General features: G+C 39.2%; 1 protein-coding gene across 2 annotated transcripts in view; it reads left to right on the plus strand.

The window, feature by feature from the left end:
- The window catches only part of GTF2E2 (general transcription factor IIE subunit 2), a 68,892-nt gene that overhangs the window by 41,212 nt on the left and 1,707 nt on the right, over positions 1-25,973 (plus strand). For both annotated transcript variants that reach the window (XM_007447625.1, XM_007447624.1), the window contains exon 7: positions 25,781-25,896. In XM_007447625.1, coding sequence (XP_007447687.1) covers positions 25,781-25,896 — 116 coding nt within the window. The remainder of the gene's footprint in view (positions 1-25,780; positions 25,897-25,973) is intronic.

The following is a 25,973-nucleotide window of genomic DNA, read 5'->3' on the forward strand; positions in this document are numbered from 1 at the left end:
AGAGACCCTGGGGGTCACAGCCACCCACAGGAACCTCAGGGGTAAGACGCCGTTCTTTTAGTTGAAAGTGTTGGTATTGCGTAAATTACTCATTTTAAAAACGGAGGTTTTTTGTTAATTTAAATTATGTGTTTCCAGAGAAAACCTATTGAAAACAGATGCATATCTTTTTATATATATATATATAAATTTATTTATTTATTTATTTATGGCTGCGTTGGGTCTTTGTTGCTGCACATGGGCTTTCTCTAGTTTTGGCGAGCAGGGGCTACTCTTCATTGTGGTGTGCAGGCTTCTCACTGCTTTGGCTTCTCTTGTTGCAGAGCACGGGCTCTAGGCTCGCGGGCTCAGTAGTTGTGGCTCACGGGCTCTAGAGTGCAGGCTCAGTAGTTTGGCGCATGGGCTTAGTTGTTCCGCGGCCTGTGGGATCTTCCTGGACCAGGGCTTGACCCGTGTCCCCTGCATTGGCAGGGGGGGGGTTTACCTGCATTGGCAGGCGGATTCTTAACCACTGCGCCACCAGGCAAGCCCACAGATGCATATCTTAACATTTGTCTTTCTCACTGTCCACCTGTCTTTTTTTGTATTTTATTTCTCAAAATAATTATGCTGATCAAGTTATTTGTTTTAGCTCACTAGGTGGCAGTCTTAGCTATAGAGAGGAAATGTTGAGTGGGCAAGCTTTCAGTCACACTGAAGATTCACCTTTCATTCTATCTGTGATAGAAGCAAATGTCCAAAAATGAGATATAGCATAAGTAAGGAGAAAGTCTGTTGTGTAGTAATTTAAAAGAATTAAATAGATAAGTGAACCCAGAGTAGTTGGACCTAGGTATGTGTTTTATTTCAGAGGTATTTATTTTCTTAAATCAGAATCTTATTCATTAGAGGCAGTATAAATGCAGTGGTCAAGAGGATGGTCTGAGTAGTTGATCTGTAGGTTTAAATCTTGGCTCTGCTCCTTACTAGCTTAGGCAAGAATACTGCCTAGTAATACTTAACCCCTCTCTGTCTGAGATTCCTCACCTATAAAATAGGAATAGTGGTATCTGTACTTCAGTGGTCCTTATGGGGATTAAATGAGCTAATATAAATAAAAATGCTTAGAGCTTGGAACGTAACCTGGCACATAGTAAGAATAATAGTATCAGCAGGTTAGCTATTATTAGTAACATTAAAAATATAAAATAGTACCAAAATATTAGGTGTTTTAATCTTACTCATCTGGTTACTTTATTCCGCTATCTGGTTATTAACTCAGTGCATCTGTGGTTTTGCAGTTGGTTAGACAGGTAGCAGAGAAGCAGAGTCAGTTCAGTCGGAGTGCTGATGTGTGGAAGTGACGTACTGTTAGGTGGTGTTTCTGTGTGAAGTCCGATGACAATCTGACTGTCCCCCCATTGCCGGTAACTCGTTCTTTTCTGCCTGGAAGCTTCAGTGATTTCAGCTTTATCCTTAGAATCTAGGACTCCTCCCAGTAGCTACTCCCCTGGGTCCCTGATGCTGTTTTAGGTCATGTTTTAATAGCTGTGTGGTATTCCAGATAGGGACATACACTTTTTCTTATGCTCCACAAAGAGAAACTTAGTGTTTGTTGTATTTTTTTGCTATATGCTATTATAAATAATGCTCAGTCCTTGCACATAAATATATGTACACTTGCTTGGTTATCTCCTTATTGTATAGTTTTCTTAAAGTATAGTTGGTGGGTCAAAAGATAAGGCATGTTTGAAAAAAATTTCAGTAGCCTGCCTAATGCCCATCCTAAAGTTTGCACCAAGTTTTGGGACCAATTTATATGCAAAGGTATCCATTTCTTTACCCTCACTAGAGGGTTTTTAGTTGACTTTGCCGGCCTCACAGAAAATACAGATTATCTTGATTTTAATTTGTATTTTCTTGCCGTGATCTTTATAAAATTTACACCAGTTAATTTCTCTTTGTACCTCTGTCAGAAAATCTGAGCATTTTCTGTCCCTACAAACATTAACAAGTAATTAAATTTGGGATCTTGTGAGATCCTGTTTCTAAAGTTAGGCCCTGCCTTCCAGTGTTCATCTTAAGTATTTATGCAGCTGTAATACATTTACACAATAGATGTATTATTTAAATACTGCAACAGCATTGAGCTAAGGAAAGCCATGGATTAAAGTAGAAATGTTTCATTGAAACAAAGACATTGAAGAGTTTTTATTCAGGTATTTTCCTCTGAATACAGCTGAAGTGATGTTTCTTTTAGCAAAAGGAGGTAGTTAAATTTTGTTTTAATGTCCTTTCAATTCCACTGTACTATGAAAATGTATAGTGTTGTATATTCTTTTTGGTGGTACAGTAACACAGACTGGCTTTCCAGACCATTCCTGTCATATTGCCTCTGTCATTGTGTCATAAGTGGCCTGAGGTATATAAGCTCTGTACACATCAGGTACAAAGTGAAAGTAGTTTCAGTCTTCAAGGAACTGAAATTTTGCAATGCTGGTAACACAGAGGTTTGGTAAAAAGTGAACTGAGTGAAGTTTAACACTGAGTGAAAGGTGTTTTTATTACCTGTATTTTTTTCTCCTTACCTTTTTGTTATACAGAGAGAAGTACACAGTATAGTTGTTATACAGTTATATCATGTATTACTTATTCTAAGTAGTGAATACAGTTTTTACATGTTGATAGTTAGAATTTAACGTCATATTTAAAATGTCAGAACTATTGTGTGTGACATAATTCCTTCAGCAGCTATGTAAATCTGACATGTAAATTCCCTGATACGGTGTACATTTTAAAATAATTTTGTGTGCCTTTTTGGAATTAGATGTTTTTGTTGCTGACGTGGAAGTTTGACCTGAAGCTCTTTTCTCTCATATATGCCTGATGTGAGCAGTGCTATAGCCATATTAGTCACATTGTTCTCAAAGCTTGGCTAAGAAGTAGATAGTTGGGCGCTTGTAGCTTTCACTTACAGAAAGCTGGAGAGAGCACTGTTCCCGCTCTTGCAGCAACAACAAACCCTGGGCAGCTGCAAAGTTGCAGTTTTCTTGACTCCATCAGAGAGCTGAGGTTGCAGGGCAACCACCTAACCTGAAATGGAAGGAAAGGCAGGCACCTCCAAGAAAAAGGTGGGATGCAAACACTTGTTTACCTGGCACAGGGAACATGACCACTGCTCAGAAGAATTCAGTTAAAATGTTTAATGACCTGCTAAATGCTCAGTGTGGACTAGCAAGCGAGGATAGAACCCCTGGGGGCCACAGGCACATGGGAGTTCGCACCCACTCACAGGCTCTTCTCCGCAAACTGCCCTCGCTGCTTACAAAGCAGAGGCCAGGGTGGGGGGAACTGGCATTATAGGGCAGGTCTGGAGGAGGGGAGCAGTAGACGCTTCCGAAAAGACATGAAGCCCTGTCTGGCTTCTCCTTCCTCCCTGTCTCCTATGAGACAGAAGCCTTCAACTCCTGTGAGAAGAAAAGAAAGAAAAACCCTCTACCTGGGGGAAGGGAGGAATATATGCTGGGCCCAGAACTTTGGCAGAGGGGGCAGGGCAGGAACACTGAGAAGGCTACCCCCAGACACCTCGGAACATGGGGCTTGTCTAGATGAAGCTGAGGCTTAATTGGAATATCAGAGAGCTCCCACCCACCCCAATACGGGCCGACAGATTTGGAGTAACAGGTAGCAGTGGAATTCCGTGAGAGTCGCAAGAGCATGGAGGCTGACAGACCATCCAGGGTGCAGCATAGGGAAGACCTAAAAGAGCAGGTTGAGCAGACACTGAGGAAAAACCCTCTGGCAAAGCAGTCTCTACCCTAAACACCCTTAGGTATGGCTAGAGGCATTTGGAGCCTGTGGTGCATTGTGGGTAACCATAGCAGCAACAAATTCCAAACCAAGTTCACATTCTGACAATAGGATGCCTCTACCTCCACACGCTGAAGGCCTAGCAGAAGGAAAGGCGTGCCCATTTCCCAGCACAGAAACTATTTACCTCAGTCTCAGCTGTCCTACAGAGGATATCCTGCTTTAAAAAAAATTATGAGGCATAGAAAGAAGCAAGGAAAAGCAAAGCACTTTTGAGACAAGGGAATTTACAGAACCAAATTCTTAGGACACAGATATTGGAACTGTCAGACATGGAATTTAAAATAACACTGGTTGATACATTAAGGCCTCCAGTAGAAAAGGCAGACAGCATGCATGATCAGGTAGGATATTTCATCAGAGAGATAGACATTATAAGAAAATCAAATGAAAATTCTAGAAATGAAAAGCACAGTAACAGAGACAAGAAAGCTCATTAGTCAACATGGCATAACCAAGGAAAGAATCTGTAAACTGCAAGATAGGCCAGTACAAATTAAACTGAAATGCAGAGACAAATGTGAAGAAATGCAGCAGAGCCTTCATTAGCTGTGAGATAACATCAAATGGTCTGAATTTGTAATTAAAATCTCAGAAGGAGAAGAGAAAGAGAATGGGAGAGAAGAAATAATGGCTAAGTATTCTGTAAAATTAATGATAAACACCAAATCAGAGGTCCAGGAAGCTCAGAGAACATGAGGCAAGATAATCCCCCCAAAGAAACAAATGACAGAAAAAATAGCTAAGCATATCATTTTCAAACTGCCAAAAACTGAAGGTGAAGAGAAAATATTGAAGTAGAGGAAAAAGCTCATTACAGAGGAAAAAAGAATTACAGCAGACGTGTCATTTGACCCTGTGCAAACCAAAACAGTGCAGTGACACCTTTAAAGCACTAAAAGGGAAGAAGTTTTCAATACAGAATTCTGTACCCAGCAAAAGTAATCTTTAAGAAACAAAGGACAAATACTCTCAGAGGAATATTCTCTCAGTATCACAGAAACTGAGAGAATTCACTGTCATCAGACCTGCATTAACCAGAAATCCCTTAAGGAAGTTCTTAAGGCAGAGGGTATGTGATACTAGACAGAAAGTTGGATCTATACAAGAAAGAAAGTGTGCTGTAAGTGAAATAAATGAAAGTAAATATAAAATTCATGTTTGTCTAATTAAAATTTTTAATTAAAGATTTTTAATCACTCTGAAAGATAGCTGACTATAATGCAGAAATATTAGACATGAATTTGTGTTTAGAGCATATGTAAAAGTAACATTTATGGGCTTCCCTGGTGGTGCAGTGGTTGAGAGTCCGCCTGCTGATGCAGGGGATGCGGGTTCCTGCCCCGGCTGGGAGGATCCCACATGCCGCAGAGCAGCTGGGCGCGTGAGCCATGGCCGCTGAGCCTGCGCGTCCGGAGCTTGTGCTCCGCAACGGGAGCGGCCACAACAGTGAGAGGCCTGCGTACCGTAAAAAAAAAAAAAAGAAAAATTTATGACAGTAGCTGAAAGGTGAGGAGGGAATATACTATTATAACATCTTTACATATGATCTGGTATAATTTACTTGAAGTTAGGCTCTGGTTAGCTAAAGATGTGTGTTGTAAACCCTAGGACAACCACTGAAAGCATTAAAAAGAAAAAATATAGTTAACAATACTATATTGTATAGTTGAAAGCTGCTAAGAGAGTAGGTTCTCATCACAAGAAAAAGGATTATCACTATGTGAGGCGATTTATGTTAACTGAACTTACTGTGGTAATCTTTTCACAATATATACATGTATCAAATCATTGTTATACATCTAAAATTAATACAGTGTTATGTATCAATTACATACAGCTCCATAAAGAAAACTATAAGTAATACACTAATGGAGAGAAAATGGAATCATAAAAATATATTTAGGTAATCCAGATGAACACAGGAACAGAAGGAAAAAGGATGGAGACCAAACAAATAGAAACAGTGAGCAAGATGATAGATTTTATTCCAACCACATTAAGTGATAATTATGTTAAATGTAAATCATCGAAACATACTAAGATTTTCATCTGTCTAAACATACAAAATCATATAACATACTTTTCACTGTAAAATCATCTAAACATACTAATTGAGATAGATGTAAATTGCCTAAACATAGTAAGACAAATTTTCAGATTGGATGCAAATGCAAGACCCTAGTATACGCTGTCTATGAGAAACTTTATAAAAACGTGGGTTAAAAGTAAAAGGATAGGGCTTCCCTGGTGGCACAGTGGTTGAGAGTCTGCCTGCTGATTCGGGGGACGTGGGTTCGTGCCCCGGTCTGGGAGGATCCCACATGCCGTGGAGCGGCTGGGCCCGTGAGCCATGGCCGCTGAGCCTGCGCGTCCGGAGCCTGTGCTCCGCAGCGGGAGAGGCCACAACAGTGAGAGGCCTGCGTATCCGGAAAAAAAAAAAAAAAAAAAAAGTAAAAGGATATAAAATGATGAATCATGCAAACACTAATCAAAAGAAAGCTAGAGTATTAGTATCAGGCAAAGTAGTCTTCAGAACAGAGAAAATTACCAAGAATAAAGAGGAATATTACATAATGATAAAGGGTTCACTTCTCCAAAGATGTATAATAGTCCTAAATATATGTATATTTAACAACAGAGCTTTAAAATACATGAGTTAAAAATAGATACAGGACTTCCCTGGTAGTCCAGTGGGTGAGACTCTGCACTCCCAATGGCGGGGACCCAGGTTCGATCCCTGGTGGGGGAGCTAGGTCCCGCATGCATGCCACAATTAAAGATCCCACATGCTGCAGCTAAGACCTGGCACAGCCAAAATAAGTAAATAAATTGATTAAAAATACAGCTATAACTGAAAGGAGAAATAGACAAACCCACAATTAAGATTGAATTTCACAGCACTCCTCTCTCAGTAATTGATTGAACAAATAGATGGAAAATTAGTAAGGATATGAAAGTCTTAAACAATACTGTCAACCAACTTGACCTCATTGACATTTATAAAACAAGACTACCCCAAAACAATACATGTTTTCCATTGTACATGGGATATTCACCAAGACAGATGGTATTCTAGGCCACAAAACCTTAATGAATTTAAAAGAATTGAAAGCATATAAAAGATGTGCTTGGATCATAATGGAATTAGACTAGAAATCAGAGATATATTTGGAAATGCTCCAAAGTATTTGGAAATTAAATAACACTTTTAACTCTTTTCTTTAGGTGGCCAGTATTTTTCTCTCTGGAATGGATGTATCCTCTCAGTATTTTATTCTATGTTAATTTATTTTTTCAGTATTTTAAGTTTCACAATGAAGGGCGCCTAGGTATGAGTCTATTCTTGCTCATCTCGCATAACTGTTTTCAATCTGAGGCCTGATGTCTACTTTCAGCTGTGGGGAATTCTGTTGCCCTTTGACAGCTTCCCTCCATTTTTTTTCTGGGTCTGGAGTTTCTAATAGTAACATGTTGGATCTCTCAGATGCAGCCTCTATAACATATTTCTATCACATTTTCCATTGTGTCTTTCTTTTTTATATACTGAGAAATTTTTTAAATTCCTACTGAATTTATGTCAGCAACCATATTTTCATTTCCAAGAGACCTCTCTTGCTTTCTGACCACTCTCTTTTTAATTAACACCCTAGTCTTCTTTTACAGTTGCTAGCTCTTTTTAAACCTCTCTCAGGATACTAATTAGGGTTTTTTCTTAAATTATTTTGTTCCCTAAATTGTCCCTGGTCCTACTAGGATATGTTTTCACTCTTTTTCCCCCTCTCATCTTGGAAGCTTTACTCAACTATCAGGCAAATGACAGTTCTTTTCCATTTAAGAATGAGTGCAGAAAGCTCCCTGAAGTCAACGATTGATTGGTTTCTTATGCAGGAAAAAGCGGGGAGTAACTGTAATAGGATCTCCCCCAAACACAATTTTCTAGGGTGTAAACTCACACTAGCTGCCCTAGTTCTCGCCAGTTTCACTGGTTTCAAAAGGAAATCATCTCATTTCAGGAGTGTGAGGGCGGGGCTGGGAGTCCACTCCTCCAAGCACAACCCTTCAATGAGCTCCCCTGTTTCAGTCACACTTTTAACTAACTCCACCCTCTCTCCTACATGCGCATCTGAGCATGGGCCTACTTCTGCAGGTGGGGTCAGAATCCTCCTCAGCTGCAGGTGGTCGCTGTGCACATTCTAGGTGATGCTTTTCCTGTTCTACTGCTTCAGTTTCACACTCTTCCACTTGTCTTCCGTCTTTCAAAACTATGTTGAAATCTCTTGATTCCTGTGGGCTCATATACTTAAACACTTTGACCCCATCACTGTAGTGTCTCGTCAAAACGGAGAAGAGCTGAAAGGGCTCTCAGTGCCTTCTGAATCTGCTCTTCTGTGGTCCAGTGTTGAAACTTCTTGGTCTTCCCCAGTGTCTCTCATCGCTTTTAGAAATAGTCTCCTGGTCTACTCGTGAAGGAAATGAATACAACACGTCTAAAATGCCAAGGAATGCGGGTTAGATGCTCTAGGGTCTTGTCGTACTCTGCCATTTACTAATAAACCACTACGTGCTACAAACTGTAGGTGCTCATTTATAAAACGAAAGGGGGTAACTCCACATGAACTATAGGTGTCTCCTACTCTAACATTTCATAATTTTCGAAGTTCTTAAAATTTCTCTATATTATCATTCATTTTAATTAAAAAAATAAAAATCTAACTTTCTCTTTTGAAAATCAAAGAGTAATTCCCATAACTAAAGTAAACTATACTTAGTATGTATTAGTATTAAAAAAAAAATAAATAACACTTTTAAATAACTCGTGGTTCAAGGAGGAAATCACAAGGGAAGTAAAAAAGTATGTTGAATTAAATGAAAGTGAAAGCACAAGATATCAAAATTCATGGGATGCAGCTACAGCAGTGCTTAAAAAAAATAAATAACACTTTTAAATAACTCGTGGTTCAAGGAGGAAATCACAAGGGAAGTAAAAAAGTATGTTGAATTAAATGAAAGTGAAAGCACAAGATATCAAAATTCATGGGATGCAGCTACAGCAGTGCTTAAAGGGAAATAGAGCATTAAATGCGTACATTAAAAAAGGACATTACATTATGGATATACAACATTTTATTCATCCATTCATCAGTTGATGGGCATTTGAGTTGTTTCTACTTTTTGGCCATTGTGATTAATGGTACTATGAGCATTCATGTACAAGTTTTTGTGTGGAAATAATTTTTCATTTCTCTTAAGTACATACCTAGGAGTGGAATTGCTGGATAATATGGTAATTCCAATGGCTAACTATTGAGCAATTGCCATACTGTTTTACAAAGTGGCTACATCATTTTACATTCCCAGCAGCAGTGCGTGAGGGTTCCAGTTTCTCCACATCATTGCCAACACTGATTTTAGCTGTCGTACTGGGTGTGAAATGGTATCTTATCGTAGTTTTGATTTACATTTCTCTAATGATGAGCATCTTTTTGCTTAATGGCCATTTATATATTGTCTTGTTTTATTTTTAAAGTTTTTATTTATTAAAAAAATGTTTATTTTTATATTGGAGTATAGTTGATTTACCCTGTTGTGTTTCAGGTGTACAGCAAAGTGATTCAGTTATACATGTATATTATCTTTTGAGAAATGTCTGATTAAATTCTTTACCTATTAAAAATTTTTTTTTTTTTGGTGGTGGTACGCGGGCCTCTCACTGTTGTGACCTCTCCCGTTGCGGAGCACAGGCTCCGGGTGCGCAGGCTCAGTGGGCATGGCCCACGGGCTCAGCCACTATGCAGCATGTGGGATCCTCCCGGACCGGGGCATGAACCCATGTCCCCTGCATCGGCAGGCGGACTGTCAATCATTGTACCACCAGGGAAGCCCTAAAAAAAATTTTGTTATTATAGAATTTTTTTTCTGTGCTACACAACATACCCTTGTTGCTTATCTATTTTATATGTAGTAGTTTTTGTATCTCTTAATCCCATCCCCCCAACTTGCCCCTCCCCTCTTCCCTCCCTCCACTGGTAACCACTAGTTTGCTCGCTATATCTGTGGGTCTGTTTCTGTTTTCTTATATTCATTCGTTTTATTTTTTTGGATTTCACATATAAGTAATATCATACAGTATTTGTCTTTCTCTTTGTCTTACTTCATTTAGCACAATACCCTCCAGGTCCATCCATGTGGTTGCAAATGGCATTATTTCATTCTTTTTATGGCTGAGTAGTATTCCATTGTATATATGTACCACATCTTCTTTATTCATCTGCTGATGGACACTTAGTTTGCTTCCATATCTTGGCTATTGTAAATAGTGCTGCTGTGACTATCGGGGTGCACATATCTTTTTGAATTAGTGCTTCATTTTCTTTGGATATATACCCAGGAGTGGAATTGTTGGGTCACATGGTAGTTATATTTTTAGTTTTTTGAGGAACTCCATACTGTTTTCCTTAGCGGCTGTGCCAAGTTACATTCTCATGAACACCGTATAAGGGTTCCCTTTTCTCCACATCCTTAACAACATTTGTTATTTGTCATCTTTTGATGACAGCCATTCTGACAGGTGTGAAGTTATATCTTATTGTGTTTTCCTTACGATTAGAGATGTTGAGCATCTTTTCATGTGCCTGTTGGCCACCTGTATGTCTTTGGAAAAATATCTATTCAAGCTTCTGGTCATTTTTTAATCAGGTTGTTTATTTTTTTGATATTGAGTTGATAGAGTTGTATGAACCATTTATATATTTTGGATATTAACCCCTTATCTGTCATATTATTTGCAAGTATTTTCTCCCACTTGGTATGTTGTCTTTTCGTTTTGTCAGTGGTTTCCTTGGCTGTACAAAATCTTTTAAGTTTAATTAGGTCTCATTTGTTTATTTTTTATTTATTTTTTTAACATCTTTATTGGAGTATAATTGCTTTACACTGTTGTGTTAGTTGCTGCTGTATAACAAAGTGAATCAGGAGGGCAGACAGCAGAAGCAAGAAGAACTACAATGCTGCATCCTGTGGAACAAAAACCACATTCACAGAAAGATAGACAAGATGAAAAGGCAGAGGGCTATGTACCAGATGAAGGAACATCTGGTTCCTTCATAAACCCCCAGAAAAAACAACTAAATGAAGTGGGGATAGGAAACCTTCCAGAAAAAGAATTCACAATAATGATAGGGAAGATGATCCAGGACCTTGGAAAAAGAGTGGAGGCAAAGATCGAGAAGTTGCAAGAAATGTTTAACAAAGACCTAGAAGAATTAAAGAACAGGGCTTCCCTGGTGTCGCAATGGTTGAGAGTCCACCTGCCAGTGCAGGGGACGTGGGTTCGTGCCCCAGTCCGGGAAGATCCCACATGCCACGGAGTGGCTGGGCCTGTGAGCCGTGGCCGCTGAGCCTGTGCATCTGGAGCCTGTGCTCCACAACGGGAGAGGCCACAGCAGTGAGAGGCCCGCATACCGGAAAAAAAAAAAAGAATAAACACCTAGAAGAATTAAAGAACAAACAAAGATGAACAGTACAATAACTGAAATGAAAAATACACGAGAATCAATAGCAGAAGAATGGATAAGTGACCTGGAAGGCAGAAAGGTGGAATTCACTGACCTGGAACAGGATAAAGAAAAAAGAATGAAAAGAAATGAAGACAGCCTGAGAGACCCTTGGGACAACATTAAATGCAACAGCATTCGCATTACAGGGGTCCCAGAAGGAGAAGAGAGAGAAAAAGGACCCGAGAAAATATTTGAAGAGATTATAGTCGAACACTTCCCTAACATGGGAAAGGAAATAGCCACCCAAGTCCAGGAAGCGTAGAGAGGCCCAGGCAGTAGAAACCAAGGAGAAACATGCCAAGACACATAGTAATCAAATTGACAGAAATTAAAGTCAAAAATTATTGAAAGCAACAAGGGAAAAACGACAAATAATGTACAAGGGAACTCCCATAATGTTAACAGCTGAGTTCTCAGCAGAAACTCTACAAGCCAGAAGGGAGTGGCATGATATATTTAAAGTGATGAAAAGGAAGAACCTACAACCAAGATTACTCTACCTGGCAAGGATCTCATTCAGATTTGACAAAATCAAAAGCTTTACAGACAAGCAAAAGCTAAGAGAATTCAGCACCACCAAACCGGCTCTACAGCAAATGCTAAAGGAACTTCTCTAAGTGAGAAACACAAGAGAAGAAAAGGACCTACAAAAACAAACCCGTAACAACTAAGAAAATGGTAATAGGAACATACATACCGATGATTACCTTAAACGTGAATGGATTAAATGCTCCAACCAAAAGACAGACACAGGCTCACTGAATGGATACAAAATGGATACAAAAGCAAGGCCCATATATGAGACCCACTTCAGACCTAGGGACACATACAGACTGAGGGAATGGAAAAAGATATTCCATGCAAATAGAAATCAAAAGAAAGCTGGAGTAGTAATACTTATATCAGATAAAATAGACTTTAAAGAATGTTACAAGAGACAAGGAAGGACACTACATAATGATCAAGGGATCAATCCAAGAAGAAGATATAACAATTATAAATATATATGCACCCAACATAGGAGCGATACATAAGGCAACTGCTAACAGCTATAAAAGAGGAAATTGACAGTGACACAGTAATAGTGGGGGACTTTAACACCTTACTTACACCAATGTACAGATCATCCAAACAGAAAAGTAATAAGAACACAGAAGCTTTAAATGACACAATAGCCCAGGTAGATATAATTGATATTTATAGGACATTCCATCCAAAAACAGCAGAATACACTTTCTCCTCAAGTTCTCATGGAACATTCTCCAGGATAGATCACATCTTGGGTCACAAATCAAGCCTCAGTAAATTTAAGAAAATTGAAATCATATCAAGCATCTTTTCTGACTACAACACTATGAGATTAGAAATGAATTACAGGGAAAAAAACGTAAAAAACACAATCACATGGAGGCTTAACAATACGTTAATAAATAACCAAGAGATCACTGAAGAAATCAAAGAGAAAATCAGAAAATACCTAGAGACAAATGACAGTGAAAACATGACGATCCAAAACCTGTGGGATGCAGCAAAAGCAGTTCTAAGAGGGACGTTTATAGCAATACAATCCTACCTCAAGAAACAAGAAAAATCTCAAACATTCTAACCTTACACCTAAAGGAACTACAGAAACAAGAACAAACAAAACCCAAAGTTAGTAGAAGGAAAGAAATCATAAAGATCAGAGCAGAAATAAATGAAATAGAAGCAAAGAAAACAATAGCAAAGATAAATAAAACTAAAACCTGGTTCTTTAAGATAAACAAAATTGATAAACAATTAGCCAGACTCATCAAGAAAAAGAGGGAGAGGATTCAATTCAATAGAATTAGAAATGAAAAAGGAGAAGTTACAACAGAAATTCAGAAATACAAAGCATCCTAAGAGACTACTACAAGCAACTCTATGCCAATAAAATGGACAACCTGGAAGAAATGGACTAATTCTTAGAAAGTTATAACCTTCCAAGACTGAACCAGGAAGAAACAAAATATGAACAGACCAATCACAAGTAATGAAATTGAAACTATGATGAAAAATCTTCCAACAAACAAAAGTCCAGGACCAGATGGCTTCACAGGTGAATTCTAAAAAAACAGAGCTGGAGAAATCAGACTCCCTGACTTCAGACTGTACTACAAAGCTACCGTAATCAAGACAATATGGTACTGGCACAAAAACAGAAACATAGATCAATGGAACAGGACAGAAAGCCCAGAGATAAGCACCTGTGGTCAACTAGTCTATGACAAAGGAGGCAAGGATATAGGAGAAAAGACAGTCTCTTCAATAAGTGGTGCTGGGAAAACTGGACAGCTACCTGTAAAATAATGAAATTAGAAGACTTCCTAACACTGTACACAAAAATAAAGTCAAAGTGGATTAGAGACCTAAATGTAAGACTGAACACTATAAAACTCTTAGAGAAAAACATAGGAAGAACACTATTTGACATAAATCACAGCAAGATCTTTTTTGATCCACCTCCTAGAGTAATGAAATAAAAACAAAATAAATGGGACCTAATGAAACTTAAAAGCTTTTGCAAAGCAAAGGAAACTACAAACAAGATGAAAAGATAACCCTCGGCATGGGAGAAAGTATTTGCAAACGAATCAACGGACAAAGGATTAATCTCCAAAATATAAACAGCTCATGTAGCTCAATATTAGAAAAGCAACCCAATTGAAAAATGGGCAGAAGACCTAAATAGACATTTCTCCAAAGAAGACATACAGATGGCCAAGAAGCACATGAAAAGCTGTTCAACATCACTAATTATTAGAGCAATGCAAATCAAAAGTGCAATGAGGTATCACCTCACGTCAGGTAGAACGGACATCATCAGAAAATGTACAAACAATAAATGCTGGAGAGGGTGTAACGAAAAGGGAACCCTCCTGCACTCTCGGTAGGAATGTAAATTGATACAGCCACTATGGAGAACAGTATGGAGGTTCCTTAAAAAACTAAAAATAGAACTACTGTACAACCCAGCAATCCCACTACTGGGCGTATACCCAGAGAAAACCATAATTCAAAAAGACACATGCATCCCAATGTTCATTGCAGCACTATTTACAATAGCCAGGTCATGGAAGCAACCTAAATGCCCACTGACAGACGAATGGATAAAGAAGATGTGGTACATATCTACAGTGGAATATTACTCAGCCATAAAAAGGAATGAAATTGGGTCATTTGTAGAGATGTGGATGGATTTAGAGACTGTCATACAGAGTGAAGTAAGTGAGAAAGAGAACAAATATTGTATATTAACTCATATATGTGGAACCTTGAAAAATGGTACAGATGAGCTGGTTTGCAGGGCAGAAATAGAGACACAGATGTAGAGAACAAACATGTGGACACCAAGTGGGGAAAGTGGTGGTGGTGGGGGTTGGTGGTGGGATGAATTGGGAGATCGCGCTCGACATGTATACGCTAATATGTATAAAATGGATAACTAATAAGAACCTGCTGTATAAAGAAATAAGTAAAATTCAAAAATTCAAAAAAAACTGAATCAGCTATATGTGTACATATATCCCCATATCCCCTCTCTCTCGCATCTCCCTCCCAACCTCCCTATCCCACCCATCTAGGTGGTCACAAAGCACCAAGTTGATCTCCCTGTGCTATGCAGCTGCTTCCCACTAGCTATCTGTTTTACATGTGGTAGTGTATATATGTCAGTGCTACTCTTTCACTTCGTCTCAGCTTACCCTTCCCCCTCCCTGTGTCCTCAAGTCCATTCTCTATGTCTGCGTCTTTATGTCTTGTCCCTAGGTTCTTCAGAACCATTTTTTTTTTTAAGATTCCATATATATGTATTAGCATATGCTCTTTGTTTTTCTCTTTCTGGCTTACTTCACTCTGTATGACAGAATCTAGGTCCATCCACCTGACTACAGATAACTCCGTTTTGTTTGTTTTTATGGCTGAGTAAATATTCCATTGTATATATGTGCCACATCTTCTTTATCCATTCATCTGTCGATGGACACTTAGTTTGCTTCCATGTCCTGGCTATTGTAAATAGAGCTACAATGAACATTGTGGTACATGACTCCCTTTGAATTATGGTTTTCTCAGGGTATATGCCCAGTATTGGGATTGCTGGGGCGTATGGCACTTCTATATTTAGTTTTTTAAGGAACCTCCATATTGTTCTCCATAGTGGCTGTATCAATTTACATTCCCACCAACAGTGCAAGAGGGTTCCTTTTTCTCCACACCCTCTCCAGCATTTATTGTCTGTAGCTTTTTTGATGATGGTCATTCTGACTGGTGTGAGGTGATACCTCATTGTAGTTTTGATTTGCATTTCTCTAATGGTTAGTGATGTTGAGCATCCTTTCATATGTTTGTTGGCAATCTGTATATCCTCTTTGGAGAAGCGTCTATTTAGGTCTTCTGCCCATTTTTGGATTGAGGTGTTTGTATTTTGGGTATTGAGCTGTATGAGCTGCTTGTAAATTTTGGAGATTAATCCTTTGTCAGTTGCTTCATTTGCAAATATTTTCTCCCATTTTGAGGGTTGTCTTTTCATCTTGTTTATGGTTTCCTTTGCTGTGCAAAAGCTGTTAAGTTTCATTAGGTCCCATTTATTTTTGTTTTTATTTCCATTTCTCTAGGAGGTGGGTCAAAAAAGAATCTTGCTGTGATTTATGTCATAGAGTGTTCTGCCTCTGTCTTCCTCTAAGTGTTTTATAGTGTTTGGCCTTACATTTAGGTCTTTAATCCATTTTGAGTTTATTTTTGTGTATGGTGTTAGGGAGTGTTCTAGTTTCATTCTTTTACAGGTAGCTGTCCAGTTTTCCCTGCACCACTTATTGAAGAGGCTGTCTTTTCTCCATTGTATATTCTTTCCTCCTTTATCAAAAATAAAGTGACCATATGTGCGTGGGTGTATCTCTGGGCTTTCTGTCCTGTTCCATTGATCTGTATTCCTGTTTTTTGTGCCAGTACCATATTGTTTTGATTACTGTCACTTTGTAGTATAGTCTGAAGTCCGGGAGCCTGATTCCTGCAGCTCCATTTTTCTTTCTCAAGATTGCTTTGGCCATTCGGGGTCTTTTGTGTTTCCTTAGAAATTGTGAAATTTTTTGTTCTAGTGCTGTGAGAAATGCCATTGGTAGTTTGATAGGGATTGCATTGAATCTGTTTATTGCTTTGGGTAGTATAGTCATTTTCACAGTGTTGATTCTTCCAATTCAAGAACATGGTATATCTCTCCATCTGTTGGTATCATCTTTAATTTCTTTCATCAGTGTCTTATAGTTTTCTGCATACAGGTCCTTTTTGTCTCTTTAGGTAGGGTTATTCCTAGGTATTTAATTTTTTTTGTTGCAGTGGTAAATGGGAGTGTTTCCTTAATTTCTCAGAGTTTTCAGCATTAGTGTATAGGAATGCAAGAGATTTCTGTGCATTAATTTTGTATCCTGCTGCTTTACCACATTCATTGATTATCTCTAGTAGTGTTCTGGTGGCATCTTTAGGATTCTCTATGTATAGTATCATGTCATCTGCAGTGACCGTTTTACTTCTTCTTTTCTGATTTGGATTCCTTTTATTTCTTTTTCTTCTCTGACTGCTGTGGCTAAAACTTCCAATACTATGCTGAATAATAGTTGTGAGAGTAGATAACCTTGTCGTTTTCCTGATCTTAGAGGAAATGGTTTCAGTTTTTCACCATTGTGAACCATTTTGCTGTGGGTTTGTCATATGCCTTTATTATGTTGAGGAAAGTTCCCTTTATGCCTACTTTCTGGAGGGTTTTTATCATAAATGGCTGTTGAATTTTGTCAAAAGCTTTTTCTGCATCTATTGAGATGATCATGTTTTTTTTCCTTCAATTTGTTAATGTGGTTATAGCATTGATTGATTTGCATATATTGAAGAATCCTTGCCTTCCTGGGATAAACCCCACTTGATCATGGTGTATGATCCTTTTAATTGTGCTGTTGGATTCTGTTTGCTAGTATTTTGTTGAGGATTTTTGCATCCATGTTCATCAGTGATATTGGCCTGTAGTTTTCTTTCTTTGTGACGTGTTTGTCTGATTTTGGTATCGGGATGGTGGCCTCGTAGAATGAGTTTGGGAGTGTCCCTCCCTCTGCTGTATTTTGGAAGATTTTGAGAAGGATGGGTGTTAGATCTTCTGTAAATGTTTGAGAGAATTCACGTGTAAAGCCATCTGGTCCTGGGCTTTTGTTTTTGGAAGATTTTTAATGACAGTTTCAATTTCAGTGCTTGTGATTGGTCTGTTTATGTTTTTTATTTTTTCCTGGTTCAGTCTCGGGATTTTGTGCTTTTCTAAATATTTGTCCATTTCTTCCAGGTTGTCCATTTTACTGGCATATAGTTGCTTGTGGTAATCTCTCATGATCCTTTGTATTTCCGCAATGTCAGTTGGTAGTTATCCTTTTTCATTTCTAATTCTGTCTTCTCCCTTTTTTTCTTGATGAGTCTGGCTAATCGTTTATCAATTTTGTTTATCTTCTCAAGCAACCAGATTTTAGTTTTATTGATCTTTGCTATCATTTTCTTCATTTCTTTTTCATTTATTTCTGCTCTGATCTTTATGATTTCTTTCCTTCTGCTATCTTTGGGGTTTTTTTTGTTCTTTCTCTAATTGCTTTAGGTGTAACTTCAGGTTGTTTAAGGTTTTTCTTGTTTCTTGAGGTGTGATTGTATTGCTATCAACTTCCCTTTTAGAGCTGCTTTTGCTGCATTCCTTAGATTTTGGGTTGTCATGTGTTCATTGTCATTTTTTTCTAGGTATTTTTTGATTTCCTCTTTGATTTCTTCAGTGATATCTTGGTTATTTAGTAGCATAATGTTTAGCCTCCATGTGTTTGTATTTATTACAGTTTTTTTTCCTGTAATTGATATCTAGTCTCATAGCGTTGTGGTCGGAAAAGGTACTTGATAAGATTTCAGCTTTCTTACATTTACTAAGGCTTGATTTGTGACCCAAGATATGATCTATCCTGGAGAATGTTCCATGAGAACTTGAGAAGAAAGTGTATTCAGTTGTTTTTGGATGGAATGTCCTATAAATATCAATTTAGTCTATCTGGTCTATTGTGTCACTTAAAGCTTGTGTTTGCTTATTTATTTTCTGTCTGGATGATCTGCCTATTGGTGTAAGTGGGGTGTTAAAGTTCCCCACTGTTTTTGTGTTACTGTCGATTTCTCCTTTTATGGCTGTGAACATTTGCCTTATGTTTTGTGGTGCTCCTATGTTGGCTGCATAAATATTTATAATTGTTATTTTTTCTTCTTGGATTGATCCCTTGATCATTATGTCATGTCCTTCCTTATCTCTTGTAACATTCTTTATTTTAAAGTATTTTATCGGATACGAGTATTGCTACTCCAGTTTTCTTGTGATTTCCATTTGCATAGAATATCTTTTTCCATCCCCTCACTTTCAGTCTGTATGTGTTGCTAGGTCTGAAGCGGGTTTCTTGTAGACAGCATATTTAAATGTCTTGTTTTTGTATCCATTCAAACAGTCTTTGTCTTTCAGTTGGGGCATTTAATCCATTTACATATAAGGTGTTCAGTGATATGTATGTTCCTATTACCATTTTCTTAATTGATTTGGGTTTGTTTTTGTTGGTCTTTTTCTTTTGCGTTTCCTGCTTAGAGAAGTTCCTTTAGCATTTGTTGTAAAGCTGGTTTTGTGGTGCTGAATTCTCGTAGCTTTTGCTTGTCTGTAAAGGTTTTTATTTCTCCATTGAATCTGAATGAGATCCTTGCTGGGTACAGTAATCTTGGTTGTAGGTTTTTCCCTTTCATCACTTTAAGTATATTCTGTCACTCCCTTCTGGCTTGCAGAGTTTCTCCTGAAAGATCAGCTGTTAACCTATTGGGGGTTCCCTTGTATGTTATTTGTTGGTTTTCCATTGCTGCTTTTAATATTTTTTCTTTGTAGTTAGTTTTTCATAGTTTGATTAATATGTCTCTTGGTGTGTTTCTCCTTGGATTTATCCTGTATGGGACTCTCTGTGCTTCCTGGACTTGATTGACTATTTCCTTTCCCATGTTAGGGAAGTTTTCAACTATAATCTCTTCAGATATTTTCTCACTCCCTTTCTTTTTCTCTTCTTCTTTTGGGGCCCCTATAATTCGAATGTTGGTGCATTTTATGTCCCAGAGGTCTCTGTGACTGTCCTCAATTCTTTTCATTCTTTTTTGTTTATTCTGCTCTGCAGTAGTTATTTCCGCTATTTTATCTTCCAGGTCACTTACCCGTTCTTCTGCCTCAGTTATTCTACTATTGATTCCTTCTAGAGAATTTTTAATTTCATTGTTCATCATTGTTTGTTTGCTCTTTAGTTCTTCTAGGTCCTTGTTAAGTATTTCTTGTATTTCTCCATTCTGTTTCCAAGATTTTGGATCATCTTTACTATCATTACTCTGAATTCTTTTTTAGGTAGACTGTTTCCTCTTCATTTGTTTAGTCTGGTGGGTTTTACCTTGTTCCTTCATCTGCTGTGTATTTCTCTGTCTTGTCATTTTGCTTAACTTACTGTGTTAGGGGTCTGCTTTTTGCAGACTGCAGGTTCATAGTTCCCATTGTTTTTGGTGTCTGTCTCCAGTGGGTAAGGTTGGTTCAGTGGGTTGTGTAGGCTTCCTGGTGGATGGGACTGGTGCCTGTGTTCTGGTGGATGAGCCTGGATCTTGTCTTTCTGGTGGGCAGGACCGTGTCCGGTGGTGTGTTTTGGGGTGTCTGTGAACTTAGTATGATTTTAGGCAGCCTCTGTGCTAATGGGTGGGGTTGTGTTCCTGTCTTGCTAGTTGTTTGGCGTGGGGTGTCCAGTACTGGAGCTTGCTGGTCGTTGAGTAGAGCTGGGTCTTAGCGTTGAGATGGAGATCTCTGGGAGAGCTCTCTCCGATATTATGAGGGGCCAGGAGGTCTCTGGTGGACCAGTGTTCTGAACTTGGCTCTCCGACCTCAGAGGCTCAGGCCTGGCACCTGGCCAGAGCACCAAGACCCTGTCAGCCACACAGCTCAGAAGAAAAGGGAGAAAAGAAAAAAGAGGAAGAAACAGAAGTTATTAAAATAAAAAAATAGAAAAGTAATTTAAAAAAGAGCAAGTAAACAAATAAACAAATCCACCAATGATAGCAAGTGCTAAAAACTATACTAATAAAAACCGAACAGACAGAACCCTAGGACAAATAGTAAAAGCAAACCTATATAGACAGAATCACACAAAGAAGCATATACATACACACTCACAAAAAGAGAAAAAGGAAAAAAGAAAAATATATAAAAAAAGCAAGAGAGCAACCAAATCAATAAACAAATATACCAATGATAATCTCTCAATACTAAACTAAGATAAACATAAAACTAGAAACAATTAGATGCAGAAAGCAAACCCCAAGTCTACAGTTGCTCCCAAAGTCCACCACCTCAGTTTTGGGATGACTCATTGTCTATTCAGGTATTCCACAGATGCAGGGTACAGCAAGTTGATTGTGGAGATTTAATCTGCCGCTCCTGAGGCTGCTCAGAGAGATTTCCCTTTCTCCTGTTTGTTCGCACAGCTGCCGGGGTTCAGCTTTGGATTTGGACCCGCCTCTGCATGTAGGTCGCCTGAGGGCATCTGTTCTTCGCTCAGACAGGACGGGGTTAAAGGAGCAGCTGATTCGGGGGCTCTGGCTAACTTAGGCCAGGGGAGGGAAGGGTACGGAATGCGGGGCGAGCCTGTGGTGGCAGAGCCCAGTGTGATGCTGCAATAGCCTGTGGCACGCCTTGTGTTCTTCTGGGGAAGTTGTCCCTGGATCATGGGACCCTGGCAGTGGCGGGCTGCACAGGCTCCTGGGAGGGGAGGCGTGGATAGTGACCTGTGCTTGCACACAGGCTTCTTGGTGGCTGCAACAGTAACTTTAGCGTTTCATGCCCATCTCTGGTGTCCACGCTGATAGCTGTGGCTTGTGCCCATCTCTGAAGCTTGTTTAGGTGGTGCTTTGAATCCCCTCTCCTTGTGCACCCTTTTAGGAAGTCTCAGGTCTTCTGCCAGCATTCAGTAGGTGTTCTGTAGGAGTTGTGCCACACGTAGATCTATTTTTGATGTATTTGTGGGGAGGAAGGTGATCTCCACATCTTACTCCTCTGCCATCTTGAAGGTCCTATTATAGAATTTTAAAGAGTTCTTTATTCTGGATACAGGTCTGTTAAAAGAGTTATGTTTTGTGAATATTGTCCATTCTATGAGTTGTCTTTTCAGTTTCTTGTTGGTGTGCTTTGAGATACAAACGTTTTTAATCTTGATGAGGTACAATATATGTATTTGTCTTTTTGTTGCTTGTGTTTCTGTGTCATGTCTCAGAAACCATTCCCTAATCCAACAACACCAATATTTACTTCTGTTTTTTCTTCAAAGAGTTTCTGTTTTAGCTCTTATATTTAGATCTTTGATCATTTTGAATTAATTTTTGCATATAGTTTGAGGTGTAGGTCAAGTGTCATATTTATTAGTATGCTGTAATACATATACTCTATGTATGACCCAGCCGTACCACTTTTAGGTTTTTACCCAAGTTCACTCAAAATCCATGTACATATCAACTTTATTCATAACAGCCCAAACCTGGAAACAACTCAGATGCCCTTTAACAGTCCCTTCATCGCCCCCAAGTGTGGTACATCCTTACAATGGAGTACAGCTTCGCAATAAGAAGGAACGAAGTACTGTCATGCCCAACAACATGGGTAAATCTCAGATGAGTCATGCTTATTGAAAGCAGCCAGATTCATCTGCCCTCCTTAAAGGCATTAGCACTCAGAAATAAGAGATGATAGACCTCAGAGGATGATGGTAACTATGACAGATATAGGTAGTGCTTTTTCCTTTGCAGGCATTATTCTCAGTGCCTTATAGATATTAACTCATTTTATCCCCACATCTTTATGACATACATATTATTATTATCCCAATTTTACAGATCAGGAAACTGAGGCAGAGAGGTTAAGTAACTTCTCCCATGTGACATAGTTAGTAAATAGGGTCACTGGGTTCCACATCCAGGCCATCTGTCACCACAGTCTGTACTATTCTGCTAATTTTGTATTTCATAGGAAAGCTCTGGGTGTAGCCAAAATATGAATGAGTTATTTGGGAATTTAAGCAAATTGGAATTTGCTTATTTTCTTTCCTTCTCTGGCATACTTTCTGTACACAGTTTTCATTCTTAGCTCAAGTAGGACAGGGTTCCCTTCAGTTGAAAGGGTCAAATCTGAGTTTTAAAATTCTAGCCCGTTTTCTTTTCTGTTAAAAGACAGCAGATTTTTAAACAATTTCTCTTTTATTTACCCTTATAATTTAGAGCCTGACTGACTTTCATGATACTTGGAGATAATCTCCTAAAACAAATCATTTGTCTTTAAATTTCATGTCCCCTAATCATTTGCTGTTTTCAAAAAAAGAAAAGTGATTGCTAGAAAAAGAGACTAGGATGCCTAGATCTTGGTTTCGAAATACCATTCTCCAGTAAAAGGAGTCAGGACTCCTTGGCGAAGAGTTGATTCCAAGTTTGGGGAAGTGCAAGATGAGCTTGGAACATGTTTTGGTACCAGAAAGTAAGAAAATGCCCAAAAAACCCCCAAACAAGAAAAAAGGGAAGCAAGTCAAAAAGAGCCAGGGACAATTTGAAGGGACTCAATGACCAAAGCCAGGATATTTGAACAAGAAAATAAATAATGATAGTAATGAGTTATAATCCATGAAATAAAATAAATATCCATGAATCCATACTAAGTTAACAATTGAATAAATAGATTGGATCGAGAATCCAGTCTATTTATTCAGTAGTCTTCCTTATAGAATCCTAATCCATACGTATGAAAGGAATGATGGAAGTAACATGCCGTTAGGCAAACCCACAAGTATCATTTGTTGTAGGCACGAGCCATCAATGGATGCTGAAATTAGTGAGCTAACGTGTGCTGAGAAACAGGGTGTTTAGGCATAGTCTCGGTAGATCTCCCCACAGGGTGCTTATTAATTACAAAGGGAAAAATAATAGCTTCATGGTGGAGAAATCTGACAGACACCACCTTAACCAGTGATCATTCTGACAGCCCCAGTAATAAGCCATGTGAACATCATGGACCCTTGATGTTAGGTCCTGAGAAGGGCACAGTGTCTTCTCTGTGATGTTCTTGCCCAAAATGTATAGCCTCAATTTAATCACAAGGAAATAGACAACCAACCGCACATTGAGGGCCATTGTATAAAGTAACTACAGAAACTCCTCAGAAGTGTCATGGTCCTGAGAGATGAGGAGACACTGGGCACACTTAGAGCCGGGAGCAAGGAGACACGGCAGCTAAACACAGTGGGATCCCAGGTGTGGTACCGGACCAGGACTAACAGGACGGGGATGCAAGTGCTAAAACTGGTGACATGTGAATAAGATCTGTAGATTAGTTAATAGGCTTGTATTATTAGTTTAGATAATTTGAAAGCTGGGCAAAATCTGTACTGGAGTTCTGTGTACTAATGTTGCAACTTCTGTTAATGTAAAATTATTTTAAAATAAAAAAGTTTAAAAAATGTAAAAAGAAAACAGATACTCTGTGATGCCCAGAGAGTAACATTTCATACGTTCAGTGATCAAATTGTTGAGGATGTGCAAAATTCAGTGCCAACCATAGTAGGAAACTTACAAAAAAGAATATCCGCTCCCGAGGAGCTTATAGCCCTTCAAGGGGCTGAGAAAGTCATGCAAACAATTGATTGTCATCTGTTAACTGATTTCTGTAATCTATGAAGATAAAAGTTCAGGGACATATAGGAAAAAGAACTCTTAATGTATTGAAAGAAATTTTAAAAAAATTAAAAAAAAATTTTTTTTTTTGCGGTACTCGGGCCTCACACTGCTGTGGCCTCTCCTGTTGCGGAGCACAGGGTCTGGACACACAGGCTCAGCGGCCATGGCTCACGGGCCCAGCTGCTCCGCGGCATGTGGGATCCTCCCGGACTGGGGCACGAACTCGCGTCCCCTGCATCGGCAGGCGGACTCTCAACCACTGCGCCACCAGGGAAGCCCTAAAAGTTTTTTTATTTAGAGATGTTTTGGATTGAAATAACTTTGTGCCCAGGTTGAATTCTTTGTAGTAGATTGTCATTTTTGCATTTGGTCACCGTCAGCAAAAACCTTTCTGTGTGTGGCAGAAAACAGATTTCCTAAGTATCACTGGAGCCCCAGCTGTTAGAGCATCATTTGCTTCATGTAATACGTATTGAAATAGGAAAGAGGAGAACAGACTGGTCCAGCACAGTATCTCATGCATACTTTGTTTACAGCTTGTGAATGGACCATGTCACTTTTTACCTGAAAGTAAGGCAGGGGGCGGTGCCGGCGCCACCTGGATTAGGCCTCCGGGATGCCATGCCAGGAAGGAGGGTGGGGATGGGGGTAGGTGGTGTGCCCTGTGAGTGGGTGTGCGCATGTGCATGCGAAAGAGGTCTCTGGTGAGCAGGGGCCCAGCCCCCAGCCTCAGGACACCCAGCGAACTTTCCTCCTTCACCATCCAGAGTACAAATGTCTTATGATTTGCCATCATAAGACACTTTTTGTGTGTTGGAAAGTAGATGTTAATAATGAAGTGAAACCTGGTTATTTGATCCTCTCTTTAGGGACAGAATTTAAGATGCATTCGAGTTTCATTCTGGACATGTCCCAATTGTGATCTCTTTCGGTTGCAGAAATGGTGATGTGGCAGAGGGGCCGGGGTCTCTGAGAACAAGGAGTAGGCTGGATGGAGGGCCTTTCTCCTTTGTCTTCCAGGGCATGTGAGACAGTGTTACTGTCTCAGTATTCCTCCCCTCACTTTTATCACCTCTTAGTCACCCATCCCCATTGGTTTGATTTCAAAAGGCCTTTTTTGCAAATAGGCTGTTGTGACTCCTCCGTATAAAACTTTGGTTCCTCATCTCCCTGTTTCTCTTTTCCTGTAGGAGAGGAAGTGGGCTATACTGAGCTCATGAGAGATGATCAGGAATTTGAACTATTTCAATGGAGAACTGATTTCTGGGATTAAAGGAGAGGGTCAACTGCCTTTCTTCCCAGGAAAACTGGGAGGCTTAATCACATGGCCTTCATTTATAGGCTCTAAAAATAGAGCAGTGCTGATCTGGTCTGTAGGGATGCAGTTTGTGTTCCCAGGCCCTTCTGCTGCTGTGTCCAGCATGTGAATGTTCCTGTCTCCCTTTGTTTTTATAATGAAATCTCAGATGTGGTCATTGAGATCAGAGGAGATAATATCGAAGCCTGATTTCGATCACACTGAGATGTTATAGCTTGCAAACATCTATTGTACAGTAACTACTGTCTTGTTGGCACAGAGTTTCAGAAACTGTGGAGGAGTGTCACTGTGGATTCAATGGATGAGGAGAAAATTGAAGAGTATCTGAAGCGACAGGGTATTTCTTCCATGCAGGAATCTGGACCAAAGAAAGTGGTATGTACCCTCTAGAAGAAAATGTAATCCTCTGCTCTTTGAACTGTTAGCCTGCGTCCTGTGCAGCTCTCGGAAGA

Source organism: Lipotes vexillifer, unplaced genomic scaffold (assembly GCF_000442215.2).
Source record: "Lipotes vexillifer unplaced genomic scaffold, Lipotes_vexillifer_v1.1 scaffold1318, whole genome shotgun sequence".
Lineage (NCBI taxonomy): Eukaryota > Metazoa > Chordata > Mammalia > Artiodactyla > Lipotidae > Lipotes > Lipotes vexillifer.